The sequence below is a fragment of the Eptesicus fuscus genome, chromosome 1 (assembly GCF_027574615.1).
Source record: "Eptesicus fuscus isolate TK198812 chromosome 1, DD_ASM_mEF_20220401, whole genome shotgun sequence".
Classification (NCBI taxonomy): Eukaryota; Metazoa; Chordata; class Mammalia; order Chiroptera; family Vespertilionidae; genus Eptesicus; species Eptesicus fuscus.
Window position 1 is genome coordinate 92,898,668 of NC_072473.1, and position 12,282 is coordinate 92,910,949.

A 12,282-nucleotide genomic window follows, 5' to 3' on the forward strand; every position below is an offset into this window, starting at 1 on the left:
CCATAGCACTTCCTTGCTCCTTGGTGGTGCTAACAAAGGCCTGGTGTCAAAGTCAGTTTCTCAAAACTGAGCTTGTGTGCCCGGCAGGTGTGGCTCAGTGGATGAGCATTGACCCATGAACCAGGAGGTCACAGTTCCATTCCCAGTCAGGGCACATGCCTGGGTTTCAGGCTTGATCACTAGTAGAGGGTGTGCAGGAGGCAGCCAATCAATGATTCTCTCTCATCATTGATGTTTCTATCTTTCCTTCTCCCTTCCTCTCTGAAATCAATAAAAAACATATATTTAAAAAAAAAACCCTGAATTTGTGCTTCCTTGTAGCTGTCTGAACTAGAGTCCGGGCCAGTGTCCTTTTTTTTTTTTTTTATTTGGAGGGGGGGGGCGGGAACCGCGGCTTTTAACTCATTGTTATTTAGCTTCTGCCCCATGAAATAGCTCTCATATATGTCCCCCAGGGACCTCCTACTGTCCAAATTAAATGGACATTTTTCACTAGCTCTCTCAGGCTAAGCACTTGCTCACTCTTTCTATTACCTCTCATAGTACAACTGTTTGCTTCTACATTTCTTGGACCTTCCTTCTTCATCTCATTCCAGTTCTCCTTTTCCTCAATCTGCCCCTTAAAATCTGGAGTTGGGACTTGTCACCTTTTTTCACTCATTTGCATGGGCAATATCATCCACTCCATGGTTTTATCTCCAAATTTGTTTTTATCCCTGACTTATTTTGTGAGCTTCAGGTCTTTATCCTCAACCACATCTTGGATGCCTGTCCTCTTACATTCAGCATGTCCCAAACTGTCTTCAGCACTGCCCCCATTTGCTCTTCCATTGATATCCCCTTTCTGGAAATACCTCTTGCCACCAAATTACCTTAACCAAAACTTCCTTATCATCATTGACTTCTTCCTCACCTCTTCCTTCCAATCACTTACCAACTCTTAATTACTATTTCAATCTGCATCTTTACTTGTCTGTACTCCAGGCTGTCTTCCACATCTAGTCAACTAGTCTAGCCTCGAACTGGCCTGTCCCTGTTTCATCACTCTGTTATGCACCCTCCAAATGGCTGCCAGAGTGACTCATATATTATCCTATCCCTTATGCCCACAACCCTCCAATGGCTCCTAGGATACAGAGAAGAAAATAAAAGTTCTTTAACATGGCCCCTATGGAGCTCCATGACTGGTTCCTGCCTACCTCTCAGTCATGTTTCGACCTCCAGAACTGTATAATACTAAACGTGTTTTAATAAATCACCACTAAGTTTGTGATGATTTCTTACAGCAGAAACAGAAAACTAATATACAAAGCAAAATGCCATCTTGTGCCATAAATATCGTATGTGCACAAGTGATTAAAATGCATTTCTGAGAAGGGTTGTTTTTGGGGTGTAAGAACCTTCCAGAATGTGCATCGCATACCCTTGCTGAACAGATGGACACTTAGCGCCCCCCCCCCCCAGGCCTCACACCTTCCATCCAAGAAGTAATTCAGAGCCCAGACAGGAATCCAGGTCTCCACACATCTCAACCAGGGCTCCTTCTAGTGCATTTAAAGCTCTTGAAATGAGGTGAACAACTTTCTTTTATAATTTATGTGGAATGCACTGTGAAACACAATTTTAGAAGCACATACGTATTAAACACTGTAAATGAATAAGTCATGTTATCCAAATCTACTAGAAAAATTAACTGTTAGGCCTTCACAGTCATATGAACCTTTAGCTATCCTACGTGGATACATTATTGCTTTGATTTTAAAGGACAAATAATTGAAAATAAGGAATAAGCCGTATCTAAATCTAAGCTTCATAAGGAAATGAGAATACTGTTTTGCTGATCTTTCCTCTTCCAAATATGTTTAATACAAAAGTAATTTGTTGATAATTATTTAAAAGTTATAAATCTACCAATAGATGTTGGTATTTCAGCATCGTGCATTTAGTGATTCTGTGAACCTACAAAATTCAGCTGCAATCTACAACCATGTAAATTTTTTCTGCAAGTGTGCTAATCCTTGTTCTTGTTGGACTGCATGCTGTATACAGTTATTTCCTTTGGGTATCCCCTGCTTTTGCTTTATGGTCACCAATAGCTATGTTCATGAAATTTCAGTCATAGGTGTATAGACTCTTTAAGAATGTTCACTTTAGCCAAAACCGGTTTGGCTCAGTGGATAGAGAGTCGGCCTGCGGACTGAAAGGTCCCAGGTTCGATTTCGGTCAAGGGCATGTACCTTGGTTGCGGGCACATCCCCAGTAGGGGGTGTGCAGGAGGCAGCTGATCGATGTTTCTCTCCCATCGATGTTTCTAGCTCTCTATTCCTCTCTGTAAAAAATCAATAAAAAAAAAATATATATATATGTATATATAAAGAATGTTCACTTTATATAGTCCTGTTTTTGCCTAATTCCCCCAAATGACACAAGAGCTATCTGGATGACTGACACCACAAATCTGCATTCTGTAGAGAGGGCTGTAGGTGATAAGATACTAGTCAGCTTATTGAAACTTCTAAGTATTATTCTTTCCAAAAAAGCATAAGGATAAACTTTGCTTTCAAAAATAGACCAAAAAGTGCTTTGACTATATTAAGAAGAAACTGTTATATTATCAAAAGTATATATGGTTCCAAATTATTTGGAGGGCTGTCCCAAAAAGAGAGATTTTTCTATTTCATTCCAGAAAGCAGATCTAAGGTAGTCAGTGGGAACTTGAGACAGGGAGAATTCAGTTTAATCCCTGTATACATTTTATTTTTGATGCTGTGGGACTTTTGGCATGTCAGTATCCCCTGGAGCAATGGCCTTCTCAGCTGATAAATAGGGATAATAGAATACCATGTAGTGCATGAGGTTATAGTGAGGATTAAACACAGCAATGTCTAAGGAAGAACTTTACAAAACATTTCAAATACTCATAGTTTTAAAAGATACTTAATCTTTTAAGAGTCCTACTCAGATTTTAAAATAATGGTAAATTTTAGTTTCCTGCTATAAGTAGCATTCTTCAGATACATATAGATAAACAATATAATTTCTAATTGGCAGCCCAGTTTGAAGAATTTAAAAAATTCTCACCTAAAGAGACATCTGGTATGCCTTATTTCAACCAATGCTTTACTCTCTCTTAATATCAATGGCTTTTTTCTCCATCCCGGGTCTGAAGTCTTGTGGTATGAACTCCAGCACGTTTGTGAAAACTCTCCTTACTTTAATAAAGACAATTGTGACTACTAAAATCTGCATTGCTAATGCACTTAATGTCCAGTATTTTTGGGATTTGGGGAGAGCCCTACAAGGTTGCTAGTAAGACAAAGAGCATGTGAAGTTGAGCCAGGAAAAGAAGATGACACCACACACACTTAAGACACATATAGTTACATCCCTGAAAACAAGAGTACTATGTTGAGTTAATATATTTATTACAGCAGGTCTGTAGTCATCATTGCCATGAAAAATGTTTCATGAAATTTCACAAAATCCTTTAAGCTATTAGTATTAGCTTCTTTTTCTTTTTATGGAGGGACACTGTTAATTTGTGAAATATTTACAGCGTTTAAAAAAAGAAGAGAATGTCTAATAAAATTTCTTATACATACAAAATTTATACATTATACTACTGTTTTTGAGATGTCTTATTTGATAGATCAATTAAACTATGACATAAAATAATTTACAAAGATATATTTAATCTCTCTTATTCATTGAAAACATAACCATATTAGCTATAAATAGTCCTTTACAGATCATTGTAAAACACATTAATTGCTTTCACTCTAGCCTTAACTTTTACAAATATACTTACTAAATTAATTAGTTCAGATATCAAATAGAACTGCATTTGAAATTTCACTTAATACTACAGAAAGTAAAAACCAAACACAAAAACCTGAAAAAGCAAACTGCCAGGTACTTCAAGTAAAAATGTGTAGAATCAGTTTTTATGCACGCTTGGGAGGAGGGGCACCCAACACCATTTGAATAGAAATCAATAAACACAATACTTTCAAGAATACGCTCAACAAATGTACATCTGCAGCTTTTATTTTTTTAAAAAAATGATGCTTTAGCAATAGCTCAAACATCCAAGATGGTCAACCCTACGCTTTGGCAGATAAGCTGGTTTGACTAGAGCAACATTTGCAAAAACATTTACCTCAGCAGCATATGACACCCGACATCCTTGCACAGTGCTATCTAAGTGGTTTCCCACAACCTGAAAATGGGTCAGAATTTTAGGCAAGCTCAAGGAAAAACTTAGAAAATAGAACCAGCAGAGTTTTAAAAAAATCAAATCATATTCAACTGGGCCCCATCAGTTTTTTTTTAATATAAAAATATGCTTCTCTTGAAAATTAGGGGAAAACACTTCATATTTCAAAATTTCATCTACACAACTAGTTCTCCTTAAGTCATCACTTATGATGGTATAAAATTTGGCAATTATTTAAATACCTTGCTTTTGGATAATGCCTCAGAAGTTGAGCTCAATTTGGTTTTGGCAGTAACACACCTTTCACATTTGCGTTCGTTTTAGATAATCTGAAGCATTTTAATGCTTTTAAGCAACCTGAGGAAAATCCATTTCACAAAACGTTTATCCCCTTTAGTTTAAAATAATGTTGTTGCAATTAAGCCCACAAATTATATATTGTATACATAGCACTTCTAAAGAGGCAAATTAAATTTAAGCTTTATATTTTTCAAAAACTTCTTTTGAAAGGTATCAGTATTTTTCCCAAACCCCATCTGGGCTCCTTTCTTCTGACTGCCGTGTAGACACTATAGTTTTCTTGTAATATGTAATCTAGAAGGCACATATTCAAGAGTAAAATTATGTTAGTTCAAGTTCTATATGGGGGCAAATATTTTAATCTACTTTGTACAGAGGCCCCAAATGAAAGTCAACTATTTCCTTTATTCAGAGCTCGAACGCAGCACTGGGAAAGGCTCCCTCTCAGAAGTGCGTTTGCACATGGGGCAGCATCTGTGAAGGGCTGGAAGGTGAAGGCGAGGGATCAGAAAGCTTGGCAGAGTTGGCAAGCTGCAACTCCTCCAGCCGCTTTATGTATTCGTCGCGCAATGCCAGGAGCTCCATGTAACGCTGCTCCACTGGATTTGGCTGCTGGAGAGAAGCATGAGCCTGAGTTACTGCTTTGTGCCCGCCTTGTCACAAAATTTCACCTGCTCCCCACATATCTGCTACATGTCCTGCTTTTTGAATAAGCCTCTAACTGAGGCTCAAAATTTATGCATACTTTCCTTCCATACAGCTTAATTTAAAAATACAGAAATGTACCAAGAATAATAAAATGCCACCAAGAAATAACTATGTACACATTTCCTTCCATATGCATCATCATCTTTTTGAAGTTTTTCAACCCAGACACAGCTCCTGTCTCCTGTGCTGTCCATCCCCAGGCCTACTGGCTTTTTGCTCCCAGAGGCAACAACTCTTGTCAAGTTGGTAGGTAGAGAATTGTGACACTTTTCCTACAAGTGAATATCCAGAAACAAAATACACTATTATTTTCCATTTTTTGAAAATTCACATCAAAGATGGTATTCTGTAGTTAGTTATCAATTGACATTTTGACCTGACATTGTGTTTCTGAATTTGATCCTTGAATTCCACTGAATGAATAAACCAGTTTATCTATCCCTTCCCACATGAATGGGTAGCTGGCAATTTTCAGTGCTCCCCACTACTACATGCAATACTCTAATATCCTTGGACACATCTCTTTGTGCACATGTGCAAATGTTTCTTGAAGGAATTTGATCAGGTATGGAACTGCTGGAGAGGATGGAAGGTATGGTCTCTCTAACTTCGCTAGATGATGCCAAATAGCTCTCTGAGGTGGTGATACGGAACTTAGGCGCCCGCTAGTGAGTTTGGTAGTTCCTGTTGCTCCATATCCTCACTAGAACTTGGGAATAGATGAGTGTTTGTTTGCCAATTTGAGGAGAGTAACATGGTAGTTTTCTATTGCATTGCTCTGCTCTACTACATCTTTTCATGTGCTATTGCTTATAGTAATAAATACATGACTGAGAGCAGTGGCTCTGAGACCCACTGGCCTTGGTGTGAATCTTGGGTCTGCCTCTTACCAGCTGTGTGACTTAACCTTCTGGGTGCCTCTACTTCCCATCTATCAAGTGGAAATAAAAACGACACGGACCTCACAGGGTTGTTGAGAGAGTTGAAGGCAGTCAATACAGTCTGCTTTGCTACAATGACAAAAACTTTGATTGATAAACAGTGCATTGATGGCTGTATAAAGTGAGAGGTCATGCTGGAACAGGCTGATTCTCCCCTGCACGTTAATTTTTAAAACTTTTTTACTGAGATATAAATTACACATTAATGTGCACAAATCTTAAAATGTTGAGCTCAACAAATGTTTACATATGTTGGCAATAATGTAATCACCACCCAGGCCAATGTATACAATAGAACAGCCCTCAGAAGACACCCTCACCATCACATTAATGCTCTGAAGTGACCAAGAGCAAGCTTCTGGAAAGCTGAACAATATATGAAGACATTAAGAAAAGTGCTAAAAGTCTACAGACGTGCCTTCCTTTAGTACTAACGGATTCCAGAGCTGTCCTGCTTTCCAATGATATAAGCTATCTACCAAAGCTGTGAACACCAACAAGGAAGCTGTGAAGATGATGCACTAATGAAGACTACACCTTGGATTCGACTGTCAATGCTGAGGGAAATGGCCTGGATTAGAAGTAGGTGCCCTCCAGGACCTGCACCTCAGAGGAGAGAGCATGAAGCCTAGGGTTTAAGATTGTGTATGTATTAGTTTCCTGGGGTTGCTGTAACAAATTAACACAAACTTGGTGGATTAAAGCAGAAACTTATTTTCTCACAGTTCTGCAGAGCAGAAGCCTGAAATCAGGGTGTCAGCAGGGCTGTGTTCCCTCTGGAGGCTCTAGGGGACAATCCTTCCTTGCCTCTTCCAGTTTCTAGGCTTCCTTGGCTTGTAGCAGCATCACTCTAATCACTCCTGCTTTCACATGGTGTTCTGTATATATGTCTGTGGCTCAAATCTTTCTCTGCTCTCTCTTATAAGGATACCTGTCATTGGATATAGGGCCTACTCTAAATTCATGAGGATTTCATCTTGAGATCCTTAACTCAATTAAACCTGTAAAGACCCTTTGTACAAGTGAGGTCACATTCACAGGTTCTGAGTGGACATGTGTTTTGGGGGTCACTATTCACCCCACTACACTGGAAGCTAAGTGCAAATGCAGCAGACATGTAACTGTGCCCACATTTCTACTGCAATTGTTGCTTTCTGGTTACAAAGGTCCATGGATTTGGACCTAATCCTATTCTTTTTATAAGCTGTGTTTTTTCTTCTGTGACTGCAGAATGTGAGATTTCTCAGAAATGCATATATGATATTAGAATAGAAACTAGAGGCCTGTGGAATCAGGCCGAAACTGGCTCTCTGACATCCCCAAGGGGTCCCGGATTGTGAGAGGGCACAGGCCAGGCCCTGGGACTGCACCGGTGCACGATTGGGGCTGGGGAGGAACGCGGGAGGTTGGCCAGCCGGGGAGGGACCACGGGAGGGCTCCAGGGCGTGTCCAGCCTGTTTCCCCCAGCAGCAAGCTAACCTATTGGTGGGAGCGTCTGCCCCCTGGTGGTCAGTGCACGTCATAGAGAACTGTTGAGCAGACTTAGCATATCATTAGCATATTATGCTTTGATTGGTTGAATGGATGACCAGACAATCGGACACTTAGCATATCAGACTTTTATTATATAGGCTGTTTGGTAGAGTAAGGGCTGTGCAGTGCCTGTTAATATCCTTTGCTTATTTTTCTCTTTATTCATTACACTGAGGTCCATACACTATTCTAGATGCTCAGGATTCATTTGTTTTTTATGATGTTTCTCTTCCAGCAGAGGGAGACAGATAAACAGCAAATAACAATGATCCGGTGACTTACACATAACATCGAAAGATGATGAATACTGTGGGAAAGAAGTAGGGCAGGGTGAGAGGGATAGGGAACAGCGGGGTGCCAGGTATCCTATAGACAGTGTGGTCTGGGGAGCTTCACTGAAGCGGCTCCTGAGGGGAGGGTTAAGGGAGAACAGGGAAGGATGTAGGTGGATATTACAGTGTCTGAGGATAAGCAAGGAGCCCAGTGTGGCTGAAGCAGAGTGTGTGAGAGAGTTGTTGGTGAGAAGGTGAGAGGGTTAGAGAAGGAAGGGGTAAGGCAGGGGTCATATAAGGCCTCAGAAGTCATCATAAGGATGTTAGCTTTGACTTGGGGTGAGATAAGCAGCTACCTGGATGGTTTTGAGTAGAGGAGTGGTGGTATCTGGTGTATATTTTACAAGGACTACTTTGGCTGCTTCATTGAGAACAGAACAGAAGCAAGCAAGGGTAGAAATCAGAGAGTCCAGCAACACATGGCCAAGCGCATGGTGGGAACTGGTGAGAAGTGCTCAGAGGCCATACAGATTTTGAAGGCTGGGCCCAGCAGGCTCTCCTGACAGACTGGATGTGGAGTATGAGAGAGAAAGGCGTCAAGATGACTCTAAGGTCTCTGGCCAGAGTGACTAGGATGGAGTTGCTGAGAACTGAAAGGGGAAGACAGAAGGAGGGGCAGGTTTGGGGGAACATTAGGAGTTTTGGTTTAGACATGTTAAGTGTGATTTGCCAGGGCAGCGCCATTTACCATCCAGTCCATTCCCCCCCCCCGCTATGCATTATGATACTACCTTCTTACGCTATCAAGTCTCCACTTCCATGTGTTCTGTTTCTGGGCGCTATTTTGTTTCAAATAAGTCTTGATAAATAGCAGGATAAGCTCTTCCTTAGTATCTCCTTCAAAATTACCTTGGCTATTTTTAAAATTTCCCTGTTCCATATGACTATTATGACTATCAGTTTGTTATTGTACCAGTAAGGACAGTTAGACAAGAAAAAGAAATCAGAGTAAAAAAAAAATCATTTTTGCTGATGACAAGGTTGTGTAATTACAAAACTTGAGAGAGCAGATGGGAAAAAAAACTATTAGAAATAAAAAGATAATTCAGTTTTGTAATTGGAACAAAATACATAGAAGTCATTAGCCTACAGGCAAACAAAAATCATTTAGAGGATATAAATGTAAGTGTCCAATTGTGATAGCATACAAAAAGACAAAATAATGAAAAATGAAATTTAAACTCAAGTGACTTTAAATACTACATCGCAACTTTTTACTTGGGAAATGAATTATAAAGTAAAGAGTGTGCCAGCTCAGCACAGAAGAGAAGATAGGCAATCATCTAGGCATGGAAGTATTTTAGGCTTCAAATGATGTTTATATTAATATCCATTTTCACTTTTCTATCAGAAATGACTTACACACCACACAGGTCAGCCTATTAATATCTGGCTGTCCTTGTTCTCATCCTTGAGTTACCACTATGCAAAATGTGAACTTGCCCAGTGCAACCCTAGTAGATAGCTACATGAGGTACAGTGGTTCCCCAAATATAATATGAGGTTTACCAGAAGCTGAAGGTTCCCATTTAAGTTTATAATGTGACTAATTTATACTTCTGCTTTCGAAATGAGTAATTTCCTTATATTAAATAAAACACCAAATTTGCTTATTGATATCTTGTCAAATGTAAGTACTGGTTTTTCCATCAACTCTGCTAAGTTTTTATGTGGTAGCAAGGGTTGGTGCCTTTTTATTTATTTATTTATTTATTTATTTATTTATTTATTTATTTATTTATTTTTGGCTTTTGATTTTAAAAGCACATTAACCCTGCCTTCTTCTAGGTGAACAGCTCATTATAGGGAGGGGCTGTATATGTTTTTGGGTCTGAAAGTACTGATAGCATACCGTAGTGCTGTGAACACTATAGGTACACAGGAATCGTTTTATTTTTATTTTTAAATATATTTTTATTGATTTCAGAGAGGAAGGGAGATGGAGAGAGAGATAGAAACATCAATGATGAGACAGAATCATTGATCGGCTACCTTCTGCACGCCCCACACTAGGGATCAAGTCTGCAACCTGGCATATGCCCTGACCAGGAATCGAACCATGACCTCCTGGTTCATAGGTCGACACTCAACCACTGAGCCACCATGGCTGGGCCAGGAATTGTTTTATACCAACTGGGCCACACAACTGAATAACAAATTAACTTTTAAGTGGTGAAGTATATTCTTTTAGGTTTATATTATATAATTTTAAAAGTCCTATATGATCAAATTTTAATCTGTTTCTGTATGATATAATGTTCTACATAAAATCATTAAAGTAACCTAATACAAAATTCATACATTTATTATAATATTTCTCCCTTAGCATAATAATAATAGGCTTATGTTCCTGGGTGCTCCCACCAGCCTGGGAGCTCCTTGTATATGAAACCACCTCTTCTTAATCTCTGTGTCCCCTTCTGTGCCTGATGCATGGGAACACTCAGTATTTGGGGGATGAAAATACAAAGTGTCGAAGCACAGAAAGATATGTGTGGAAAAATCTATATTGAAAGGATGTTATTTTCTTTTTTGAGTAAATTTCACAGATTATAATATAGACCAATTACTGTCTTAGAACAAAACAAAACCTCTACCAAGGAATACTCAGTGTATCTAGCCCAGTTCTATTTTGCTAAGCTCTTTGAGAACAAGGGAATAGATACATTACAGCAAGTTATCCTACTGATGTCCCTTCCAATTTCCCTTGTCACACAATTATTATATATTCGGAAATGAATTGCTCTAAATTCCTTGAATTTCAAGAATTTCTCTAAGTAAAAATGGGTGAGGGAAGATTATATAATCTATACAGAAATTGTCAACACTTTCTAATTACCAGTGGTTTAAAAAAAAGCCACAATAAACACAGAAAAGGCTTAATGCATAGGACAAACAGTGCTCATCTATATAATCTTTTTTAATTAGAAAAGGGACATGTCCTCTGTAACAGCAGTTAAAACCCTGGAAAAAGTCCCATTTCCTCTTTACTTGATATTCCACTCAATAGAGCTACTGCTAAATAAATGTCCTAAACATGCTTCTCAAATCTCAAACTAAACAAGTGAATGTTCTCCAGCCCTGGAATCTGTCACTTTCCAAAAGATTACACATTTCAACCATTACTAAATTGCAAGAGCCTTTCATGCACGCAGCACAGACCTTGCAATGAGAGTGCCTGCTTCAACCGGGCATTTCCCCAATGAGGAGAGAGAGCACAGAATGGCGTGCAGCCAGCTGCCTGAGTGGAATAAACAATCTCAGAGACAGACTGTAGCACTGGGTCCCTGCTGTTGCCGGAAGATTTCTAGCAGGATTAAAGCTGGCACTTATGCAAGACTGGCCTGTGAGAACAGGTAGTCAACCATCCAAACTGCAGGAAAATGTGCAAATCTTTACAAAGAGCAATCACAAATACTGAATATTTATAGCACTTGGAACAAATCACTAAATGGAGGTACTTCCGAGCTTTTACAAACAGGCTGCATTTTCCTTCTGATTTCTGATGAAGTCGGGGTGGGAAAATGGAAAGCCTGAGTGTGTATTTAATAAAATGTGGCATGTTTTCCAGCAAAAACCATTGTTTCCATTTTTGAATGGTAAATGGCCAATTGAGTGTACTATCCATTGACAGAGCAATTATCTTTATTTCAGAAGTAAAGACCCTCAGGAAAAAGCACTCTGATGTTAGTTGACCTAGTACATACTCCTGAACCAGAGAGTAGGAAATGTTTTCTTTCCTATGATGTATAAAAATTTCCAGTGATTAAAGGAAATCCCTGACTATCAAAACTCAGAAAATTTTGCCCTGGCTGGGTAGGTCAGTGGATTAGAGTATCGTCCTGATATACCAAGGTTGCAGGCTTGATCTCTGGTCAGGGCACATACAAGAATCAACAAGTGAATGCATAAATGCATAAACAAATTGATATTTCTCTCTCTCTCTTTGTGTGTCTCTCTCTCTCTCTCTCATTAATCAAACAATAAAAATAAAATTTAAAAAACCAGAAATTTTCCAGAGCTTTAAATCAGTTTATGTTTTAGTGAAAAAAGTGTTATTCCCATTGACAAAAGAATGTAAGTTTAACCCCTGTCAAAATAAATGGTTTAGTAAGGAACGAATCCTTCCCTAAATTCTTTCAGAGGAAGTGTTGCCCAGTGATATCGATTTCAGATTTCTGGCCTCCAGAACTAGAAGATAATAAATGTGTTGTTTTAAGCCAAAAAGTAAAATAAAAACAATTTTTAATAA

General features: G+C 38.9%; 1 protein-coding gene across 2 annotated transcripts in view; it reads right to left on the bottom strand.

Moving 5' to 3' along the window:
* Positions 1–3,404: 3,404 nt before the first annotated feature.
* The window catches only part of MTM1 (myotubularin 1), a 116,055-nt gene continuing 107,177 nt past the window's right edge, over positions 3,405–12,282 (bottom strand). The window contains exon 15 of one of the 2 annotated variants that reach the window (XM_054726583.1): positions 3,405–5,125. In XM_054726583.1, coding sequence (XP_054582558.1) covers positions 4,961–5,125 — 165 coding nt within the window. In that variant the 3' untranslated portion in view covers positions 3,405–4,960. Of the gene's footprint in view, positions 5,129–12,282 lie in introns of both variants that reach the window. The other variant, XM_054726547.1, reaches the window with a different exon arrangement.